At 37.2% G+C, this 24,125-nt stretch overlaps 1 protein-coding gene across 9 annotated transcripts in view; it reads right to left on the reverse strand.

Moving 5' to 3' along the window:
- UTRN (utrophin) overlaps window positions 1–24,125 on the reverse strand; it is a 374,126-nt gene that overhangs the window by 4,571 nt on the left and 345,430 nt on the right. For 8 of the 9 annotated variants that reach the window (XM_030500119.1, XM_030500120.1, XM_030500121.1 and 5 more), the window contains 8 exons: window positions 22,275–22,411; window positions 20,621–20,659; window positions 20,316–20,381; window positions 19,130–19,195; window positions 11,417–11,575; window positions 10,775–11,015; window positions 3,617–3,725; window positions 2,020–2,106 (listed from right to left, as the gene is read on the reverse strand). In XM_030500119.1, the coding sequence (XP_030355979.1) occupies window positions 2,020–2,106; window positions 3,617–3,725; window positions 10,775–11,015; window positions 11,417–11,575; window positions 19,130–19,195; window positions 20,316–20,381; window positions 20,621–20,659; window positions 22,275–22,411 (904 nt within the window). The remainder of the gene's footprint in view (window positions 1–2,019; window positions 2,107–3,616; window positions 3,726–10,774; window positions 11,016–11,416; window positions 11,576–19,129; window positions 19,196–20,315; window positions 20,382–20,620; window positions 20,660–22,274; window positions 22,412–24,125) is intronic. The other variant, XM_030500122.1, reaches the window with a different exon arrangement.

The following is a 24,125-nucleotide window of genomic DNA, read 5'->3' on the forward strand; positions in this document are numbered from 1 at the left end:
CATATGTTTAACATGAAGGCATTCTAAATAAATTTAACTTGGATAAGGATATTATTTTTTTAAGGTTAGGAATACAGTGATGCTCTTAAAACAGATTGCCTAGGGAGTCCATGGAGCCTGCATCATCGAAATTTTACATAACAGGTTAGATGTTTGTCTGTCCAGAAAGACTGATCCATCTCAAACATCCATAGGAAAAGATGATGGACTAGATGGTCTGTCATGGTCTTCCCTAGCAAAACTTATACAGTTTAATGCAGTCTGTTGGGAAGGCCAGACTAATAATCCTCATTCCAGGTTTCTAAAACAGTATATGAATCTTACATGGTTAAAAAGATATAATCCTATTAAATCTCCCAAGTAAAATATGTTACAGAATGACTGAAGATGACCAAACTAAGTACCTACTAATTGGGGCATGCTGGTTTGGTTTGACTTCTGCAGCAGTACATCAGTGACAAAAGGAAAAATACTTGAAATTTGGAACTGTGACTTCTTTAATCTTAAATGTCCAGATTCACTTCACAATATGAAAGGATGTGGAGCCAGAGTTTTCACTTGCAGTTCCCTCCTGCGAGTATTATTCAGGATACTGTTGAATGGATATTAGATTCTTTTTTTTCCCCCCATGTTTCCTGGTTACAGAGAACAACCATCATTATCAAGCTTGCCCTGACATAGGGCAATTTGCCTTAAATTCATTCGGGCCAAATGACCAGGTAGCTGTAAGCTCCTTATACATGCAAGACAGGAATTTGCAAATTGATACTTGAGTTGCATTTTCTACTGATTTGTACACACACACACACACACGCCCTTGAGTTGTGCTGAGTAGCTCTAGTAGCTGTTGAGTTCAAGACAAGATGCTCCTTAGAATCAAATCCTTAACTTGCAAAAAGATGGGCTTTGAACTATTGAACTCACTGAAAAATCTCTAAAGGACAGCTGAAACAAGCACTGTTTTGCTAGATCGTAAGTTGCTTTCTCAGAATGTGCAAAGTGCTGCTTCTGTGCTGCAGTTCTTCACAGCCAAACAATGGACATACAAGAGAGACAAGGGCTATTTTAGCAGGAATTCACAGAGTTTACGAAATAAATAGAATATAATAGAGTTCAATCTTGATGCTTCCAAAAGGACTGGACATAAACACCCTTCTCACCTGTACGTTTTTAAAATTGACCATTCATTATTACACTGCATTTGAAACTGTTGAAAGTTTAAGAATATATCAAAGTTTTCACTACTGTTTTCCTAAGGCAAAATTGCTGAAAGTGAAGATATGCATGTCTGCATGTATTAGAAAAAAAAACAACCCCACACATGAATATATAACTAAGAAACTTGGCACTTCACTTTCCCTGCCAAACCAAAAAACCTGTATGAAATACTGCTGGAACCAGAGAGATAGGTCCTCACTCTAGTAAGTGCAGTGACACTCTGGAAGGAATAGTGGAAATATATGTCAGCTGATATGCTAATTGGTTTTCCTTTTGATGTCTCGTTAATAGACACTAAACATCAACTTTCAGTGCATTTAAGCAGGGAAAGGTGTTATGTGCTGTGTTAACAGTAATTTCCTCTGGTCACTTAGTTTAATAACTACATCAATAATTAGTTTAGACAGCCAGGACTGGGCTATGGTCCCTCCTGTTACCTAAGTTATATTAGAGAAATTCTGAATCTACATGCATTTAGGTTCTACATAGTTTGTATCAGAAGCTAATGGAATTCAAGGTCTCTTTTCCCTTATGTGGGCACAGCTGAAAATTCCATATGAAGCTTTTCTTATAGTGAATCACTTCTTAAAACATTGAGAACATTTGTTTGTTTACCTTCACAAATAATCTCTATTGAGCAACTTTAAAGAACTGAATTATTTAGCTTGTGTATCCTGAGAAGCAATCTCACCAGAGAGATTTTTTTCCTACTCAATATGACAAGAAGGACTTTTTCTTCAAAAGATCGCCTCTAATTCCATACTATACAATTCAATACAAGATGTATTTTGTTACACTTACAGCAGCAAGCAGGAAATGTGCTGTTGATTTGCTCCATAACATCTGTTAGGTCTGTGTTGGTATCATGAGGTGGAACTAACAAGTCATCTGCAGATACGACAACAAAAGAGAGCAATGAATTTAGTAAGGAGAGGAGATAAAAGAGGAAAAAAAAAAAAAAAAAAAAGGACAAGAACATTCTGAAAGGCATTCTTATCCAACCTTCCAGTTAAATGCTCCTTTATATTTCATGGGAAACCACTACCTGAAGCCTTTGTAACTTAATGTGCAGGAACTGTCAGTGATAATTGCCAGCCTTGGGAGAGGAGGTGAAAGTTACTTTATTGATTTGCAGCAGAACTCATTTCTCTTTTATTAGAGCTTAACCATTGCACCCAAGATTTAACTAGAAGAAATTGCCAAGAAGAAGCAGTATAGAATAATTTACAGCTAAAATAAAAGGTTTGCAAGATGAGGGCATTATACTCAGTAGCTGCTCAATTAAAATTCTTTTCCATTTTTCGATGATTTGCCATGTAACTTTCAGGCTAATATACACCATTGTTTTTTTGGGGAAAAAAAAAACCCCAAACATTTCTCTTTTAGATGAAATTGCATCAGCAATTTCACTAGTGTTAAAATCCTCCTTGCTCTTTACTTTTTTAAATACTGCTTAAAATTATGCAAAGGAATGGTTAGGGAATACAGCTGGCTCTGTTCCTGGTAGTATCATTAGACAGCATCTCTCATAAATCTACCACAGCATTAAATCAAACTCAAAGAAGTTCCATGTTTTTCCAGATAAATTAAAAACACATGGCAATGTTGAATGAAAATTTTCAGTATGCAAGAGAATATTTTTCCTGGCTTTCACAGAAATAAAATCTTTTTTTTTTTTAATCTATAATACAAAGGCTTGAAAGCAAAACAGGGATGAAATTGCACTTAAGGTCATTTGAGAAAAATCTTTTTTCCCCTAATTTTGGGCATTCAATGGTCTGTAGTTATTTCTGCTAATTCCTGGTGGAACTACTGAGTTCTGATATTGTAGAATTTAAAATAATCTTTCAAGAAGATTTCAAGAAAGAAATCCCCTCAAGTGCAGAGGCTGTACACTTAAGTACTCCATAATTCCTAAAGATGTGAAGTCTTTGAGCAGTAGGATCATCAAAATAGCAGGATAAGCAGAAGATACACAAGAATTTTTAAAGCAGCCATCAGGAAGCTGTTTTGGCTATTTGTTCCTGTATCTGACAGATTCCTTGGGTGCATGCATGTACTGTAGGACAAACAGCTGCTGGCCGTTTCAGTCCAATGAAATCTGGTTCCTCCTTCAGCAAGGATGGATTTGCCCAGTAAGTTCACTTGCTCAAAATGGATGGGATCAAGGAGTCTATTGACAGAAATCCATAATTCAGAGTCATGTGGATTCTTATGATACCGCAGCTGTTTGCAAGTGTGGGGAAGCAACAGCTTCAACTGTGGTACATCTTCTTCTCAGTATCATGATAAAGACCAGTTCTTTTTTACTTACAAATCTTTTCAGAAAGATGCCAACAAACCTATTCAGGAGTGACTTATAAACCCGTGAAGCACATTAGCTGATTAAAACACTTACCTGTCTGATGAAATTGTGAGCTTGTCTCTTGCTCAAGTGAGTAGCCAAGGGCAGAGTGCTGGGGCGAAGTACAGGGGGAAGCGCCATTAACCCGGGAGTCAGACTCAGGCTACATTAAAGACAATAATACCCAAATTTAGATAAATTTTATCTAGAGAATTTAATCGTGGGCTTGTATGCAGTCATCCCTCTCCTTTCCTATGTGCCCTTTCTTGTTTGTTTTTCAAACTATTGAAAGTTGGCTTAGGTCTGTACAACCTTTAGAGAGGGAAAAACCAAACCGACAACCTGTTAAAAGAAAATTTAGACTCAAGTGTAATTCTTATGAGACTCCACTTGATGGTCTTGCTAAAAGCAATGTTCTGTGGCGAGCATGCACCATAGAAATACGATATGTACAACACAAACGGTCTGCCGAGGCACTCAGTCCAGCTACACAGAAAGACTATGCAACGGTATTATTTGGGTTACATATATATATATATATGGATATATATGTACGTATGAGGACATTCATGTACACAGAGGACATTCAGCTAAGGTCCCGTAAGAAGCTTTACTAGGATGACTGATCATGCTTAGAAACAACTGTTCGACCATGAACAGTTCTGCAAAACTACTTCACAATCAAGCTGAGTGAAGACAAAAGATTCAAGAGAACTTTGTTGTATCTAAAAAGCGGTAGCTAGCCACCACTCCTGCTGACACTGTTTCTCAGTAGAGTAGAGGATACCAAATTTGCAAGGAAATTGTGTAATACATAATCTCCAGGAAATTATGAGAATGAACCCATATACTTTGAAAACTGTGTTGTAGGCAAGCCTTTCTGGACTCTTAAATTCACCTGCAGAATCAAACACCTAACTTCTATATTCATTTAGTTGTAGCCATGTATATGCTTGTGATTGATTACATGTAAGTATACATGTATGGACACAAAAAAAGAAAGACCATAAGACTTCTTCACTAATAACAACTCATAAATATGGGAAGGGATCTTATTGAGGCATTTCTTTTTCTCTTTTCCTTCTTTCTTGTAAAGAATCCTTTGAGGAAGAGAGTAGTAATACAGTATTTGAACTCCCGAAGTGGCTGTTCTGAAAAAACAGAAACATGTAAAATAGTATTTACATCTGAGGTGGTTATAGAATCTTAGCTGAAATGCTTGCCCCTATCCTTTATCTCTTTCAATTGCATATCATCAAATTTCTTCCAAGCAGCTTAAAGAGCAGATCAGGTAAATCTGTCAAAAGCAGATACAGAAGTAATAATAATAGAGAAAAATCATGACTTTTAAGATCTTTTTGAAACTGAGGCTGAATGAGTACCTAGAACAGCTATGAGAGTTGCTGCAAAGAGGTAATATACGGAATGGCAGTTAATTTGCGCATAAGTTTGCTCCCTTGCAGCTCACAGCCTTAAGTGCAACATTTGATTTTTTGAGACAACTTCCAGTTAAAAAAAAAAAAAAAGTCTTCAACAAACTGAAGATTGTTGAACAATGGAAGATACTTTTTCTTCCATACACATTGGTGAGAAACAAAAGAAAATGTTCCCTTGAGCCCTCAGCAAATTTTTATTTTTCTCCTCCAAATCTCATCTCTCTTTGAGCATGACAATACCAACTTCCAGTTTTGACTAAAAGAATAAAGCAAAGAATATTGTTCTGCATACAGAAGACAAATAAAAACGGAAATGTTTTCAAGCTAGCCAAGGATTTTACCATCAGGACACTCCTATGAACAGTGAATGCCTATCAAGTACTTGAGCAATTTGCTATTCAGTATCAGACTTCAACCCGGCTGCAGAGTCTAGGTAAAAAAAGTGTGGTGATTTCAAATAGGCCAAGCCTGGGGTAACTAACCCCAGGGAATTCTGTATTGCCAGGAACCTCTGTTCAAGAAAACGTTAGAGCTATGCTGGTAAAGAGATGAAGCAAACTCTCCAAGGGTTAAGAATTACTTCAGTACAGAACAACAAGGCTAACTCCATCAGCAGAGTGGCTGCTTGCCCACCCCACAAACAGATGGATAGAGAGAATTTGAATAATCCAAAATGCAGACTTGCACCTGAACTGGATCTCTGTACCTCTTCAACCAGTAACTGTGGACAAATGGTGCAGAGATGACTGAGGAAGGAAGATCAGTGCTGGACTTGATACAAAACTGCAGCACAGCAACACATAGGCTAGATTAAGTATAGTGAAGCACTGCAAAGTCAAAATTAATTAGGATAGAAAGGAGATGCCTATAAACTTACTTAAATGATGATTTAGTAGTGAAGGTTATCTAGTACCACTCAGGAGTACTATTGCAAATGACAAAAAAGCCTTGCAAAACACGAGGACTCTAACAGTGGATAAACTGAGAGCAAACAAAACATACTCGGAATGTTTTACATTGATGTACCATATATTGCTGCAGCAGGCAGAATGAAATATTTCAGTCTGATTAAAAAAAACCCAGACACCACAAATGAACAAAAAACCTCCCACCCAAACCCAAACCCCACATCTCCTTCTAATAAGAGGACAATGTCTGATGACTTAATTTTCATTTAAATATACTGATATTACACGACATAGTTCCAGTGACTGCAGTAACAGGAAAAGCCAAAACAAACCAAAACCCTCTTCTTCCAAAAAACAGGAAAATACAGTTAAGCAGATGAAGAGTGGAGTTTGGAGCAGAAAGGGAGGGGTTCTGCTAGTGGCGGAAATGCCTTAATATAATAATCAGATACTGAAAAATGTTAAATGCAAAACAGTTGAGGTTATAGCTGCATGTATTTACATGATTTAACAGTTTTACTAGGCGAGAACCTGAGGAAAAAAATGTAGAAAATCATGTTCTACTTGACCCTAGTTGAATAACCCTACAAAATCTGATCACTTTCATTATCAAGTCCCTACAAGCATCATGAAGTTCATTTCTTCTTATTCAGAACAACCCAGCAGACAACACTTAAGCCAGAAATCATAAGAAAATTGCCCTAGATGTTACTACAGGCCTGCTGCTGCTTTCTGAATAAATAAAAGCAGGGATACTGGGCATGCCTCTATAGGGATGAGGGAGAAATCCAGTTTCTGTGAGTTTTTGAACTTTTATGCAAAACCAAGATATGAAGGGACAGATAAGTTCTTCTGAAATCAAGGTATTTTTTCCGTATTACAGCAGTTTTTTAAAGCATTTCAAAGGAGATGTTTATTTTAACCAGTTTAGACCTACAATGCCTTATTTCACTGTGCCTCCTACTGGTGTCTTTTCCAAAGAAAAGCCTGAAGTGTTCTCTGGCTTAATGAATACATAAGACATACCCGTTCTTCCCTTGACTTCTGTCGCTTTTGGTAAAAATCAAACCAAACCAACAAGGGGTGTGTTCCTCCCCGCCCGCCAAAATCACAGGAAACCTCAAAATTGCCAAAATTCCCTTGCTATATCTGTTACATATTTCTTCTTGTTCCATATTTATTCTCTCAGCTACAAAAGAAACAGTCTCCTCTACTCTTTTTATAAAGCTGCTCCTCTGTTTGAAGTCGGAGAGGGAGCTGCAGTCCCGATTTACTCTTAGAGTCTGATCATGTAAGCCACTGACAGATTATTTTAGCTCCCATTAACCTCATTATCAAATCCAGTATGAAAACTCTATTCAGTAGCTCAGACCAGCAGAGAAAAATCCAAACAGACTTTAAATGCTATTCATAATAGGTCTTACTTGTACTTTGTACATGCAGTATCTAAAAGGGTTGAAGAATAAAAATTGAAAATGGATTCTTTTTTTTTTTCCTCTGTATGATTAACATGTTGGCATCAAAGTTGTCACATGCCAGTTCTTTTTCACCTTCCTCTTTGGCACTATAATCAATCAGGCAGACAAAAATGACAATGTTGTGTGACAGCTACCAATCCTTTGGGCTTGCTGAAATAAAAATAGTATGGTAACCTCAGAATTGTGACCTGAAGTGGGGAAATGTGCAGTGAGGATGCATGCATATTTCTGCTAAAGGTGCTCTCTAAAGAATGTCATAGAACGCTCTCATTTAGATTAAACAGTTACTGCAGGAAAGTTTCTAAGTTTCATTAATTCTCTACCCAAATATCTGAGTGTAGATAGGCTCATGCCATATCTTTTAGAGAAAATAGTCTCAGTATTTTAGATTCAGTGGCAAGTTATTAACCCAAGAACAGTTAGGAGGCTAAGTGGAGAAGAGAAATGGAGAGACTTGCTGTTGACAGAAGAGAGAAACAGAGATGCCATGAAATGCCAGTCATAGCAAAGAAATTGCTGTAAGACAGTTGTGTCCTTAAATACTAGTAAATATTAATACAGGAATTGCAGAGTTCTTATAGGTTTTGACGTTGGGACTTACAAGAATCTTCAGCGCAAATCATCCATCTCATTAATGAGAAAAGGTATTCTTTATATTGTTAAAAAATAATGGGGACAGCCAACAAAAGAAAAATAAGCAAAAATACTTAGATCCTCAGCTGGCATCTGATAAAGTCCTTCCCCTAGCAGTGGAAGAGTTAAAGACTTTCATAGGCAGTAATGGTCTAGGTGACAGAAAACCAAACTGCTGAAGAGTGGTCATTTTTTTCAGAAAGTTCAGGGGGCAGTAATGGGATTCAACGCCACTTCATAAGTGTATTAATGTCAAAATAAAGAAGTTGTAAAGAACATATACTAAAAATTTGAATTATTTACAATTTCTGAATCCTGTTGAGGGGAATAACTTCAGCATTGTTGGAGACAGCTTGCAAAATATCTGCTTAGTGGCAGGTCAAAAAACCCGTGCTAAATAAAGAATATAAAAAGGCATATGGAAAACTCACAGATATATTATAAAAGTGATAATGCAGACCTTCCCGTACACTTGACTTTGTACCAGTCACTTCATTAAAAGACAGAGAAACAGGAACAGCTCAGGAAATGGCACTTGGAACAATCAGAAGCATGGCATGGCTCCCACAGAGGCAGGAGATTTTGGACAGGAAGTAAATAAGCAACAGTATACAGTAAATGAGGTGTAAATGATCAGAAATACTGAAAATGGTCAACTCTGATTTACCTTTCCCTATCAGCAACCAAAAGCTGCAGAATGTCCAGAAAAATCCAAAGGCAGAACTGATAAGAAGAAACTACTGCCCCTCTGCCCGCCCGCTTTATCACACTACCCTAAAGGTCCTACTAAGAGTGTTACAAGGATACTGAAAAGATTACAAAATTATAAGATTAACCACAGCTACATAAAAAAAAAAAAAAAAAAAGGTTAAAAGTGTGAGCATGTTCCTGCTAAGCTGAAAGCAACTGGGTGTATGGCAGAACTTCTGTTTTTCTATTCTACAGCTGTTTCTTAGCAGATTTTAACCCCTTCTCTGAAACACTTAGTATTGGTCATAGTTCTCAAGATACTTCATGAATTATTAACGGTTACATCAGTTGTATCTTACCTGTTAAATATTTAAGCTACTCAAATACTGATTAAAGATGTTGGAACAACAGTAACAATAACAAAAATACTCTGCTAGAGGGGTAGAGAAGCCACTGGAACAGATGCATCTTAGTGCAATTCAGCCAAAACTGCCTAGGAAAATGACAGTCAGCCAGTGAAACAAAGAAACAAACAAACATCTTTATCACTGTAACGAGAGTATGATATACAGCAAAAGCTTATGCCATTTTGATATCTGGTTTATGCAGTCTGCTTCTTGGCTTAGTTAAATCCTCTACTACATACAGCCAGCTACCTGACTCATGAAATGCAGAAATCATCTGCCTTACTGTACTCTGACCCAAGTGTAATGATTGGTTAGGACAAACCACTCTTATGAATTTCTCTTCATCATTCAAACTTCCACACATGATATAGTACAAACTAACATCTCTAGCAACACCTTGTAGATGTTGCTGCTCTCACTTTTATAATCTAGATGTGCCTATGCTGACTTCAAAACCAATCAACATTTCTGCCTCCAACAAAAATCCCTAAAAACTCAAGTTACTGACATTTGCTAAAAGGTTCTTGTCTTCTGTGTTTACTTGTGCACAGATCATTTTGCTGTAGCTTGTTGGTCTAAATATGCTATTGAAGAGGAACTGGATTTTTAATGTAAACAAATTGCTCTTTTGCATTTTAGATGTATTTTCGGCCATCTGTCTTTGGCATGCTAAGAAAGGTTTCAGTGACTAATCATGACAACAGATAAATTATTTAAGGAAAGATGGAAAACTGAACTTGCATACAGGGTGCAACTGGCACCACTACTTGGAATAGGGTATATATATTTTCTTTCCCTTGCTTTTTAATTCATTAAAACCTACTGCAGCATACCCAACATACAGTTGTGTTCTCACAGGGGTGTTAACAACAGTAGTAATAAAATCACACTGAGAGATGATGAGGTACCACAGCAATGGTTGCAGGGAAAGTCAAGATCATTTCAGAAAGGAGTGCTCTGGGAAGATTAGCTTTTAGAAACCTCTTCATTGCCTGGCCTAGACAAAGCCCTTCCAGTGGTTATATTTTCCCCTTCTAAAGCAGAATATTATTTAGCATAATTTTTATAGTAAGAACAATCATCCACTGAAACAACCTCCCCATGGACACAGTAGATGCGCCATCCCTGGAGACATTCAAGGCCAGGCTGAATGTGGTTCTGAGCAACCTGATTTAGTTTAAGATGTCCCTGCTCATTTAAAGGAGGGGTGGACTAGATGAACTCTGAAGGTCTCTTCCAACCCAAACTATTCTATGATGCTATGACGTGGTAGAGTCCTGCTTACTGGAGGTTTCCCAGATACAACTGGATAGGGTGCTAGGTAATCTCACTTAGGCTCCCTTTCCCAAAAAAGGCTGGACAAGATGATCTTTTGAGGTCCCTTCCAGCTTGGGCTACTCTGTGATTCTGTGTTATGCTCAATATTTCGTAAGTTACCACAATCACTCCAGCACTTGTAATCATCTTGTGTTCATTTGACTTTCACCATGGCTTATACGAGAGGGTAGGAAAAAATATCTCTTCATGCTAGAAATGACTAAGTGCAACAGACCAAGCTAGTGTGGTAAAAATACCTGCAGTAAAATTCCAATGTTTTGTTTCCACCAAGAAATCCATAGTGCAGAAATAACAAAGGGGAAAAACATCTGTGCTCATCTACCTGCTCAAGTAGCTGCCGTAGCCGGTGAAGCTGAGACTCCAACTGTTTATTGTGATCTTCCAATATTTGCATCCTTGCTTCCAGGCGACCTTTATGTTGCCTTAGAAGTTTAGCTTCAGCAATGAGCTCAGCATCTTCAGCATGATGAGGAGACACAATGGAGTCAGGAGGTGAAGCAAGAGGGTTTATTCCTCTACGAAGATGTTGCTCCTTTAGTTGCTCATATTCTAGCTGCAGACTCCTGGTATATTGAAAAGAGGAGGAGAAGGATGACTTAATCAAGCAAATTAAAATAAAAAAAACTTCCTAAAACTTCCTTAGATCAAATGATGTTATCATCACCTCCATCTAAGAACACTAGTAGCTCACACAAAGACAATGTCTTGACGTGTTGCTTACGGGGTAAAAAACCCCAAACTATAAGCCAAGAAAAGAGAGATGAAGATAAGGTATTTTACTACAGACCCACCCTCTTCTATGTAACAGAGTTAGGCTCTGCACGACATATGCCTTGATCGATCTTATATGTTTGGCTAAAATCATGACTCCTAGGTCTATCTCTTCTCATCTCCAACAACCAGCACATGCATGGCTCAAACAACAAGGTGACAATTCAGACACCAGGTAGGATGATTACGAGACCTTTGCTCTTCCTCAAGGTCAGCAATGATGCGCTCCAACTCTCCTCGCTCTTCCTTTTCCACTGACTTGAGTATCTGAGCAGGACTCTGTGGCTGACTCACAGGCGACTCTCCTCCCAGCGTCTGACAATACTGCTGGATAAGGGCATGCTCATCCTCTCTAGAGCAATAAAACCACACAGATAAAGACAGAGCAGTAAACCAATTTCTTACATGAGCAAACATCTTTGTCAAGCTGAGAGGTTTTGTTTGTTTGTTTGTAAAAAAGGACAAAGAGAGCAAGAAATAAGCCTAAAAAATATACTGGGGAAAAACCCAACTAACATCTAAGACAATACATGGGAAAAAGATTGATCTGCAGTAGTATAAAAGACCAGTTTATTTTAATTCATGCATAAAGAACAAATGCTCCTGATGGATTGAAAAGAAATAGTGAAAACAAGAATCAGAGATAATATAAACCAAAGATGACTGATTTGAAATGCCTTTAAATAAAACCAAAGAAGCTATCTGGTAGGGGGGTTTTGTTTGTTTTATTTTTGTTTGTTTGGGGTTTTTTACCATAAATAGGTGACATTTTTAATAGTCTTTAGGAGATTATTTTGGTGTGCTCAATTTACCTAACAAAATTAGGGAGAAAAAAATCCCACAGAATTCTCCAAGAAGTCATAAAGTAATGAATCACCAAGTATCGAGCTAACGCTGTGCACCACACAAAAGGACTGACAATGCTGCAAAAATAATGCTATAGGTTTTGAATTAGCATTATATTTCCAGGGTTTTTTTCCCCATTTTGACAGACATATGTGATACCCTGAAACTCTTCAGGAGTAGTTTATCCCTCTCTTTAATGATTCAGGGATAGAAATAAACTATAACACCGTCCTGCTCCTGACTCACATAGAAATTACCTTCTGGTAAGGAGATACAGAAGTCCTGACACTTTCAGTTATGCAACAATGCCCAAATGAGTTTGCTTTTGTACAGGTGTGCCTTTCTTCCCCAGTTGCAGAATTCTGTCCTTAAGTAAAGTCAGATGGATATGAAGTGAAGGATACCATGTACTAAAAACAGTTCACTTGCTCAAGAAGGATAAATCAAGAGCAGAAAAAACATACTATTGTCCTGGTTTCAGCTGTGACAGTTATTTTTTCTACTTCCTATTAGCTGGTGCAGTGCTGTGTTTTCAGCTGTAGTCTGAGAACAATGTTGATAACACACCAATGTTTTAGTTGTTGCTAAGTAATGCTTACCCTGATTGAGGACTTTTCAGTCTCATGCGCTGCCAGTGAGGAGGGGCACAAGAAGCCAGGAGGAAGCAGAGACAGGACACCTGACCCAAACTAACCAAAAGGGTATTCTATACCACAGCATGTCATGTCCAGTATATAAACTGGGGGGAGTTACTTGAAAGGGGCTGGTTGCTGCTCAGGTCAGGCTAGGTATCAGTCAGTGGGTGGTGAGCAATTGTACTGTGCATCACTTGTGTTTATTGTTTTTTTTTTCTTTCCCCTTTTAGTTTTATATTCTCTCCCCTTGTTATTTCCCTTATTATTATTACTATTAGTAGTAGCAGTTTTGTATTACACCTTAGTTATTGGACTGTTCTTATCTTAACCTGTGGGGTTTACATTCTTTTGGTTCTCCTCCCCATCCCGCCTGGAGTGGGGAAGGGGGAGGGTGAGCAAACGGCTGCATAGTGCTTAATTACCGGCTGGGTCTAAGCCATGACAACTATTCATGTTTTTAAGAGGTAAATTGCTGCAGCAGTATGACTGCTGAAGAAAACACTCCTTAAATTCTCTTCTTTGCTTGACTACAAAACAGAGACTGCATACCTTATGAAGTGTCGTATGGTAGAACACTAAACTATTTCTTCTCAATTATAACTTTTCACTATCTACCTAAAGGTATGATGTGGTCTTCCATTTTCCGACTTGTCACTGAGATTTGAAAATCTAGACTATCACAATAAAACAAACGTGCATCAACCAACACTATATCTAGAAAACCAAAACCAACCAACCAAACAAAAAAATTACAGCCTGTGAAAGGTCTATATACTTTCAGAGTTCATGGCAGTCCACTCCACATTGGTTAATTATGATATAAAGGTTAAAAAGAGGTATGAAGAGCTCTAGTTGCATATCACTTTCCTTCATCCTGTCTTCTGTGATTAACTCCTGGTTTGCAAAAAGTTACATGTAAAATTGAAAAAGGAACCTAGTCAGTGAATTCTCCTTTTAACCATGAGTCAAACGTTTAAAGGCAATAATGTACACTTATTTCTTATCTGTCTTGGTTGTAGTCAGTACGACACTCATAAGAAGAAATGACAATATAGATCTTCATATTCAAATGAATAAATGTAATGAATTTTTCATTAAGTACAGCTATATAATTAAAATGTGATTGAGGTTGTATGTGCATTTGAGTCCCCCCAAAATATAGGGGATATCTAATAGTGTTAGCTGAAAAAAAACCCAACCAGAACAGTGCTCCTTTTTTTCCTAACCTATAGAAAAAAGCCTCTAACTGCTTTCTTTTCTCCACTACTTGAGTGATCTCAGGGAAACTCATCATCACTAACTTTGTTATTTTACATTTGTCCAGTTAAAATTAAAACAAAGGCTAGTGCAGTTAACGGAGTTTGGATCAGGTCCTAATGTGATCACGAAAACCTCATGGTACTTCTCCACCCTTTAACCACCTAGATAAAAAAAAACAACCCACTCCTTATAACTAATGTTTTGCCAAAGCGACGTAACCCTTTTTGGGACTTCAAACTCTGTGGTACACAGCAGGGCTACTAACAAGAAGGGCACAGAAATAAGAGTGTTAAAGCAGACTGCAGAGAGAAAACGGCTTTATCGTCCAGGTTTCAAACCAGTTTTAATAATGTAAGTGTTACAGTGCAACTACACATACAGCCTTCTTTTGTGCAAGGGTGTTGATGTTGTCAAGAAAGGTTCACGTGATCAAGTAGTTTAAGTCTCGTTATTTTAATTAAGCAGCAAAAAGCTGCTGCTTATATTTTAAGATGATGAATTAATTTATAAACAACTATGTAGGTCTTCTGAAATTTATTTTTTTTTAAATTTATACCAGGGATCGGCAAACCTGGATTTATTATATTTATTTGAATTTGTTAAATTTGATATTCTGTCAAGATTTTGCATTAGGTGTAACCTTATTTTTTAATGAAATTTCTAAACTCCTTAAAAAAAAAAAAGAGTTTACACAGTAAATGCTTAGATAGTTTTACTGTATTGTGGTCTAGTAGATGAGATCAACACAGCTAAATACAGATAATTTTATATTTTGGACTCCCAGTTATTCTGTCCAGAGAAAATTTAATTTCCCTCCTCCCCCACTGGTTCAGAGTCTCAGAAGCTGTACATGACAGACTGAATATTGACCAGTCTTTTTTCAGGCATGACACCTGGAAGCTGAAAGCGGGTTTTTTTCACAAGCTGGAGGAAATGCCTGATAAATGAAGTCTTCTGAAGGAAAAGTGTATTTTCACAATGTGTTCCACTTCTGTCTGTCTTTTAAAATTATTGGTTCAAAAAAACAGAATTTTAAATGTGCACTAACAAAGCTCATGATTGTAATTAACACAGATTAATTAATAACACAGGAGTCCCAGGGCAGGGCTTCAAAATGACCTACAACGTAAGGGAGTGACACATGCTTTATGCCATGCAAACACTTTCAGTTTGAGAATCTGTGGCTCCCTTCTGCAGAGTTGGCTGGAGATGGCAATCAGCAACCAAAATAAAAGCACGACATCAAAATACATTCCTCATCCTTTCATGGTGATTATTATCCTGAAGACCCTGCATGCTTTGACAAAAAGCTAGAATTACACAAAGTCATTCAACAGCAAAGACTGCAGTTCCTTTTCAGCTTTTCACCACAGTAGAAAGCAGTAAAAGTGATGTCTCAGGTCAGACTTAAAAGTAGTACATCTCAAAGGAAAAGAAACCCCAACAAGGAAATCCAGGGAAAATGGCCTTTGTAATATCCTATTCTCTTTGTAGATATACATTTTCAAGAGTTCTATTCCAAAACATGCATTATGCATGGAGGAAGCAAGAGGCAAAAATTTATTTGCAAGGAAAATAAATATAATTTCCCTTGCCTCAAGATTACACTGTGGAAAGAAAAATTCGGATTTCCCAACAGTCAATTTTCATCAGTGTATTATTTAATGATTCTTAATGATTAAAAAATTAAGAAAACTGCAAAATTAGATTTCAGATGGTAAAATGGGGGTATTTATTAACCTTCTTCATTTATCATTTTCATTTTTCCTGTGGCTCTCATACTAAGCATCATGCTTTCTAGTCAAAATAAAGTGTACCTTGACCTGCTAATGCTATGAGAACAAGGTTCAGAAGGTACTCCAAAATGCATTGTCTTTAACTTACTTGTTCTCCTAATTTTATCATCAAGTGGAACTAATTTCTCATTGTGACAAGATGCCTTTTAACCACTTATGTCGAAGTATTCAGATACTACATACTGGGGCTCCAATTTGACTTACGACACTGGCAATGCCACCTAAAAGTACCACCGGCCTTCACTGCTTGTTTCTACTCCTGCACCTGAGTGCACAGCTCCCTAACAAAATTTCAGGTATGTTGCAACTCTACCTTTAGTTGGGTGTAAAGTGGCATCAACAGTGTTGTAGACATTGGTAGTAAAGGCATTAATCAGAAAACAGCTATTAAATATTCAGAGTTATACAGAAAGGACTTATACTACTTCCAGGGCAATTAACTTCAGTATGGGCTAGATGGGATACTTCGTACACTACAGGAGTAAGCGAGTTACATCCTTGTCCTATTTTCCTAACTGGACAGGGCTATGAGCAACCTGGTCTAGTGGAAGGGATTGGAACAAGATGATCTTTCACGTCCCTTCCAACCCAAAGAGTTCTATGATTCAATGAAATTGTGAGGCACAGCTTTCTGTTAGCAACACTATTCTTTGTTTCAAAGACTTCATTTTTTACCTTCTGCTCATCTTCACTTGTGAAGAGGCCAGTCTGCTTTAAAGATACAGATGTTTTCGCGTGAATTAAAGCCAAAGAAAATTCGTCACAACAGTCTAGCCTAAACATTTAGAACTCCATAATGTATAGAGAAGACAACATGAAGGAAAAATATTTTTATTCAATGTATTTAAACCAGAAAACTTGTGCATGAGAGCATTAGAATGTTTGTGAAGAAGCTGGACTTACTGGACTCACTATCTACAAATATTTTTCCAATTGAGGAAAATATGTTTTTTAATCGAATTCACATACCTTTAAGGGAGGCTAGGGTTAGAAAAGCTTAGTTGGGGAGACAGAAGTAGTCATAATGACATTTAACACAACAGGTTAGTTGAAAGCCAAGAAATTTTCTTGAGGAATGTTTCTTAATCAAACGACATATTGCAAAACATTCCTGCAAAAAAACTCACCCTCATGATGTTTAACTCAAATCAGAAGTTCTCTTATTGTCAGTCAGAAGTAGAAAACTTCTTACAGATACTCTTTGGAGCATAGAGCGTTAAAAAGCGTTGATTAACTTGTGAACCTGACAAGACCAAAGCAGTAACTTTGTGCAACTATGCCTCTGTTCTATGTTCACAGTAAACTGACGGTATCTTGAGGACCAATAAAAATAAGATCACAGAACAGAACTCCAATTATGAGTTCCATCTGAGCTGAAAAAATGTGCATCCACATTTCAGATTGCTCCTTCAAATTCAGTTTATATAGAATGATTACACCATGCATTTCTATGTCAAAATGCATTCAAATAATAAAAATAGAGCTGAATTATAATCCTAAATTCCCAATGTTCCAGCTGTAGGTGACATATAATCCGAACTGGGATCCAAACTTCATAGCTCTGTAAATCCCTGGAAAAAATTTCTTCACCAAAAGGGTCATCAAGCACTGGAACAGGCTTCTCAGGGAAGTGGTTGAGTCACTGTCCCTGAAGCTATTGAAAAGACATGTAGATGTGGTGCTTAGGGACATAGATTAGTGGTGAACTTGGCAGTGCTAGGTTAACAGTTGGGCTCAGTGATCTTAAAGACCTTTTTCCATCCCAGAAGATTCTATGGCAGTAAGTTTAATTTCAAATTTTACACTGCAGATCTTCAGAATTTGTGAGTACTTAGTATTTACCTTAGTAAAAGAATGCACTATTACCTGGAAATAAAATGGAAGGTGCCATTGGGTACAAAGTTACTTTCTTGTCCTCCTAGGCCTCTAAATCTCTGCATACTTTGTGTAACAGTCCCATTTTGACACCAGGACTGAGACCCAAATTCAGAGGTCCCTCTCACATGTTGGTATACAAGTTCACCATATTCATTCTTTTCTTAAACTAAAGATCATTTTTATAGGTGAGCAGGGAAATTGCATTAAAATCAACAGCTAATTTGCCAGTAAAAATTAAGCATATAGACCCCCCCTTTTACCTTTGGGATGGATGGTTGTTTGGTCTTTGTATATGAGTAGACTTATTAATTGCAAAATAAACAGCTCAATCAAGCGTACGGGCATTTAGCTGCCTTGAAGTTTCCAGCCTTCCTGCCAAATGACAGTATGGGGTTTTTTTTTTTTTTGGAAGGGAAATCAAAAGGGAATATTTTGGCTGCATTTCTCTCACTGATGAGCACACCAATGACAGAAACACATAAAACCAGTTACACAAGAAAAAAAGCTTAATTAGTTATGTAAATAGAGTTAATTAAGCAGGAAAGAGGAAACATTTAAAGGTGGTCACGTGCTTTTCTGAAGCAAAGTATTTTAAATCACAAATTGTTAGTACATTCATCGGTAGAATAATTTCACTATTAGATTTTAAAACAGTAAATGAAAACATTATTGAGAACAGTAGCATTTTCTAACTAAAACTGAACAAGAACAATTTCCGCTTCCTCTATAAAAAGGATGATGACATTCACTAATAAATTAAAAGAAACAGAGTCCTACTACACTGATTTAATTAATAGAACCAAGGATAAAACATTCATTTATTTTTACATTGGAAAAAAATCCCATATTTAATTCACCAGTAATTCAAAGGGTTCTGTGCTTCCCAGGTTCACCAGTGTATTTTAGTGAAAGTTTTTAGAATAAAAGTGACACGTAATTAAAAAAGAAATGGCCTCAATAAAACTACTGTAGGACTGTGCTTATATCTCCAAGTATAAACAGCTGATCAGCAGCCAGCAAAATGAAATAGAAACAAGTAACAGTAGCACTGTTCAGGCTCTGCAGAAGCTTCAAAATACAGATGATTTATTATTCAGTGAGAAGATTGCCCTGGGAGTTGGCACAAGCTTTTGACCTACTCCATCGTCCACTTTGACACAGAAGGATTTTTTTTTTCTTTATGCTGTGATAAAAGCAGAAAAGGAATACCAACTAGAACTTATAGAGCTGTGACTTTTTTCCAGTCACATGTAATATCCACACTTTTGAAGCAGAATGGTTGACAAATGTAGAGTTCCCTTACAACATCAAGTGAACATCACCTATTTCTATAACTGGTGCTTGGAATAATGAAATTTATGCAGGCACCCTTGGGGTCATACTTATTAGCTACTGTCACTGGGACTAAGTCCTGTGTTACAACTTATGAAGATTGTACCATGCATCTATAACCAAAGCTACTGGCAGCCTTAATGAGCATGGGTTACTTACACGCTTCCTGTAGTGGAGCTACTCTCCATGAGGAAGGAGCCATTGGTCCTTTCCATCTGTGCAAGCCTGAAAGGCAGGGAAAGACCATGACTTTCAGGGAATATACTGCACAGTTTAAACAGAGACAGTGCAAAGATCAATTCTGCTTGGAAACAGCTCGGATATGGCAATCTTGGTATATATGAATAAGAATAAACTCCTAGATTTTGTGACAAAAACCTATAATCCATAGGACTTTTATGAGAAACTTGTGCTATGATTAACTAATTCTACTTGCCAAACAACACAGAACAAGTATATTTTCTATCTCTAGTATAATTATCATTAGCATCACCACTACTCTCATGGTAAAATTAGTTAAAGAGATGTTTTCACAGATGGTTTTCTTTTTGAATTTTATAAAACTAGACTAACAAAAGAGGATGAATACTTTTTAAATATAGCACATGCAACATCTGAAATTATGCTTGGCAAATAACATCACACTGTGGACAGACAAGTCCTGGAAAACAACACAAAAAACAGTGTAATTACAGAGAGTCATTGCCTATGCTTCCTTGTTCTGGAAGGAATTAATCTAAAAGGACTGGATTATTATACTGCATATATAAAGCCATACAGCTCTTTAAAATCACAGCAGAAATTTTCTGTCTTTTCAGGTTTCTAGGCCCTAAAGAATTGGGAACTTTGGTGTCATCTTTTAGCATGGAGCAAGCTTGCCCATCTATGCATTTGTTAATATTCCTCAGGTTTAGAAGGAAGATAAATGAAAGCAACACACATGATGAAGTTGTGTTGATCGCCTGGTCCCACCCTGGCTGGGGTGGGATGTTGGGCTCCAACACATCCCCTGAAGGTAAGGACAAGCTCCTTAGTGACTAGGGCCATTTAGATCGTCTCTGCTTTGAAGCATCTCAAACAGATCTAGTTCATGGCCACATGCCTACAAGTCACCTATGTAATTCTGCAACTTTATCGGTTCTGTATGACAGACAATAGATTTAATGCAACTATTTTACATTTATTATGACTTTATTCAGAAGCTAATGATTTAAAAACGGTTGACTTCTGATTATAGAGAATTGTATCCTTTTAATAAATAATGTCCAGCTAGTAGAGTATATTAAAATCTGCAGGAATCAATCACAAAATGCAGTGTACTGGTGAGAAACTGTGCATCTCTTACCTAGTAGCATACTGCTCTATCCTGGAGTGTGTGTCATCATGAAACAGCTGTGGAGACTGGGAAGGACTAGTTAAAAAAAAAATAATTAAAAAAATGCGTCTGAAACAATTCATAATGTAAACAACATTATTTTTAAAGTAAGTTAGACTGATGACAAATAAATTAATTTACAATATTGCAAAGGGGGTTATTGCTTTGGGTCAGCCATGCCCTATAGCTCATGCACATCAGATTAGTTGCAACTCAGCTAAAAGAAAACAACCAGTATATTAAGCTTTCCAGAGAAAGGGGTTCTGCATACTCACTCATATTGCTCTGGCCACATACTGATGAGAGTGATAGGACTGTAAGGAAGACCAAAAGAAAAAAAAATAAAAAAAAAAAAAAAAAAAAAAGAGAGAAAGAAACTATGAAACAAAAAAACTTTAGTCTTGTCTAAGCCAGAGAGAGCTGGAGAAACACAAAATATTTTAACCAGAAACCCAGCCAGATTATTTGAATCAGCAACAACAGACCTCCAAAAGAAACAGCAATGGATACTGTTGTGTATCATGGAGAGATAGGAGACTGACTTACATACTTCATTTTGTTAAATAAAAATAATATTTTGTGTTATTGGTTGAACTGCAGTTCATAAACCATAATCGGTTCATTTGAATTCTGCTCAAGTACCAGAGTTTTCATTTTAAACTAACTAGAAAAATATATTTACAAACAAAAATACTGGTGGGACAACGACACACAAACAACAACAAAAACCCCACCATAAGTCAAAGTTATCAATGCTTATTTTCCTTCTGCATAAAAGTACCAGAGGTAAATGCATAGTATATTACATTCTGACACTTGACTAACTATTTAGGATTTTTTTTATTTTTTCATTTAAAGGAATGTATTACTGAGTTTTGCTACCTGAAGGGGAAAGAACTAATACCAGCAGTTTCCTCAGCATGATGCTGGCAATTTGTCTGTATATTTCCCACATGACTGGACCAAGCAAGTTTTATCCTGACCTGTGATTACATTTTTGACATTACAATTTCTGGCATCATTTGCAAGCTTTCATCACATCAAAGCAGCTCTGCTTTCCTGTGTTGGTGGCAGCTGAAGACTGCACTGCTGAGTAACATTTTAACATTTGAATGTGTGCTGCTTCCTTAGAAGCCAGGCCACCAGTAATGCCAGTTTTCAGATTACTTTCTCCTGTTTCTTTAACTGCTAATGCACAGGTTTTGTTTGCTTATTGTAAATAAAATACACAGTCCTCTGGTCATGAAAACAAAGCGTGGACAATGGCACTGAGTTGTTGCATGCAAGAAGAGCATATGTGTTGAAGCTTCACATTGACTGTTGCTAGCTAAGCAGTTGTATGTTCAGAGAACACGGTAGTACTGCAGACACCAGGATGTCAAGGAGAGTCCATCCATGAAACTACTTCTAGTGCCGTGTCAACACATCTTAATTTTGCTCTTTTAAGAGTGTCCTTTGCTGACAACTACCAAGTGAGTAAATCAAGTGGAGTAATTCTGCCAGCACCATAAACAATACTGTGGAGACGCTGAGAGTGTTCTATTAGTCCACCTATACTTCCGAAGCCTGTAAGAACATAATTAGCTCAGATTTCTAGCTCCAGGGACTCTGACATAACCAAATAAGCAGTGCAGTTCCAAAAGCCCAGTCTCCCCAAAAGCATTCTCTGTTAAACAGCCATTCAGCCCAGTCTAACATCACCTGCTAAAGTCCATGGCTTTATGATAAAATGATTACAAAAACCAAAGTATAAAATATTTTACTTTTTAAAAAACAGGGAAGATCTGCAAATAATGCAAAGCAATTCACAGAAAATAATACAGCACAAGGCCCCACAACTGTTCTTGATTATTTCTTAGGTTTCACTTTTTTGTTTTTAATGAAATAGGCCAGTGACCCCAGGAGCAATTAGTCTATAAGCGAGCTTACGTCTCCAGGTTGTCACCCTCCAATACTGTTTGCACAGGTAGGTAGCCAAGTCGGGGATGCTTTGCAAAATACTTCTTTGACCGGAACTTATTCTTCAGCACCTTCGTGAAGTCCCGTACATCTTCCCCAGATGTTGTCTTAAAAAGTTAAAAGAAATTAAAATGAACAATGCTAAACAGCATTGACATAATAATGCAGCTACTGTCCTGAAAAAGGGTACAATGAAAAACTTCAAAATATTAATGATGTTAAAATTCATAGAATCACAGAATGGTTTGGGTTGGAAAGGACCTTAAGATCATCTAGTTCCAACCTCCCTGCCGTGTAGTGTCCTGAAATATGGTACAAGAGTAATAATAATGCATCTATAAATTCTCTTCTACCGGAAAACAGCAAGGCTTCAAATTCCAATAAATGCATTGGAATTACCAATTACTTTATAAATTAGAGAAAAAAATGAAATGGGATCAAGTCTTAAGCTAAATATTTATAACCAGTCTTACGAAACGGGGAAAAAAATATATTTTCAGAAAAAAGTCAAGTCAGTGCCAGATACAAAGGGATACTCTTAGCCATTGAAAGCAACCTTGACAGTGTACTCATGCACATGAAGCTTGTGACTAACTGCACTGACAGAAAAACTTAATGGCCCTGTTGAAAAAAACCCCCACAGACACAGTCCTCTGTATTCCCAAAGTGGCACTTACTGCTTCCCATTCTATACTTGAACTGGAAAACTTTTATCATGGGATGGGAGTAGAATGTGCTAAATGATACTCTGCATCAAAATTTTCCATGAGCATTTTCTCAAGATACCAGATCTCTTCCTAAAGGGTTCTGCCATTATCTGTATCATTCCAGAGCCAAAAAAAGCCCCCATGGATGGAGTGACGGCTATTGCACAGGCATTGTTCAAACACACAGTCAGATGCAGGCCTAGTAAGAACAATTACGCCTGAAGTAACAATCTCACAGACTGATTCAGTCACCTCCTTACTACCACAGGATAAGACTAGTACAAAAATTATCCACAAGATTCTTCAAGTCTGAATGTCTGAATTTACAAGTTACAACTGGCAACTTCCACACCCCAACAGCTTTTTTACAGATCCACACTGATACAGCCTCTTGCAAAACTGAGCACTTAGCCCCATCCTCCCCTCCCCCATGAATTTCTGTTCTTTAAAACAGAATGAAAATTAATGCAACTACTTTAAAAATCAATTTAACTGGAAATAATCACAGCAATAATGGCAGCACTGCTTTGGTAATACCATTCAGTTAACTTCTGCTACAAAAGCAGGGATACAAGCAAAACATGCAGGCATAAAATACAAGGTGAAAACAGCAATAAAGAGATCTGCAGGAAGGAACAATAGTATATGGTATGCCTTTAAAGTTTATGTGCTTACAGACTGTACTGAGTATTTAAACAGAATGGTCCCCAACACGTGTAGCAGTTACTGTTAAGTGTTTCCTCTTGCAACTGCAGTAAAGTGGCTATTCACCTCCTGCTTTGGTTGAAGATTTGTAATGGCTTCTACAGATTTCCAGCCCAAACCCCACAACAAACTACAGATTGTATCTCTTTACCCTTTGCTTTGGGAGAAGCCTGTTAACAAAAAGGATGCTAAAGTGGATTGATATCCATAGGGAAAACAGAGTGAAAGACTTCAGTTTTGTCATTTTTTTCTATTACATACTACAAAGAGGCCTAGAAGCAGGGCGGGCAAACTATTCCCTGATTATATTCTCATTGGCAAAACATAAAAATGTTTCCCTATTCACCTACGTATTTTAATGTATGTATAATATATGCAGTTACAAACTCTGTTATGCAGATCAGATGAG

The sequence above is a fragment of the Strigops habroptila genome, chromosome 10 (genome assembly GCF_004027225.2).
Source record: "Strigops habroptila isolate Jane chromosome 10, bStrHab1.2.pri, whole genome shotgun sequence".
Classification (NCBI taxonomy): domain Eukaryota; kingdom Metazoa; phylum Chordata; class Aves; order Psittaciformes; family Psittacidae; genus Strigops; species Strigops habroptila.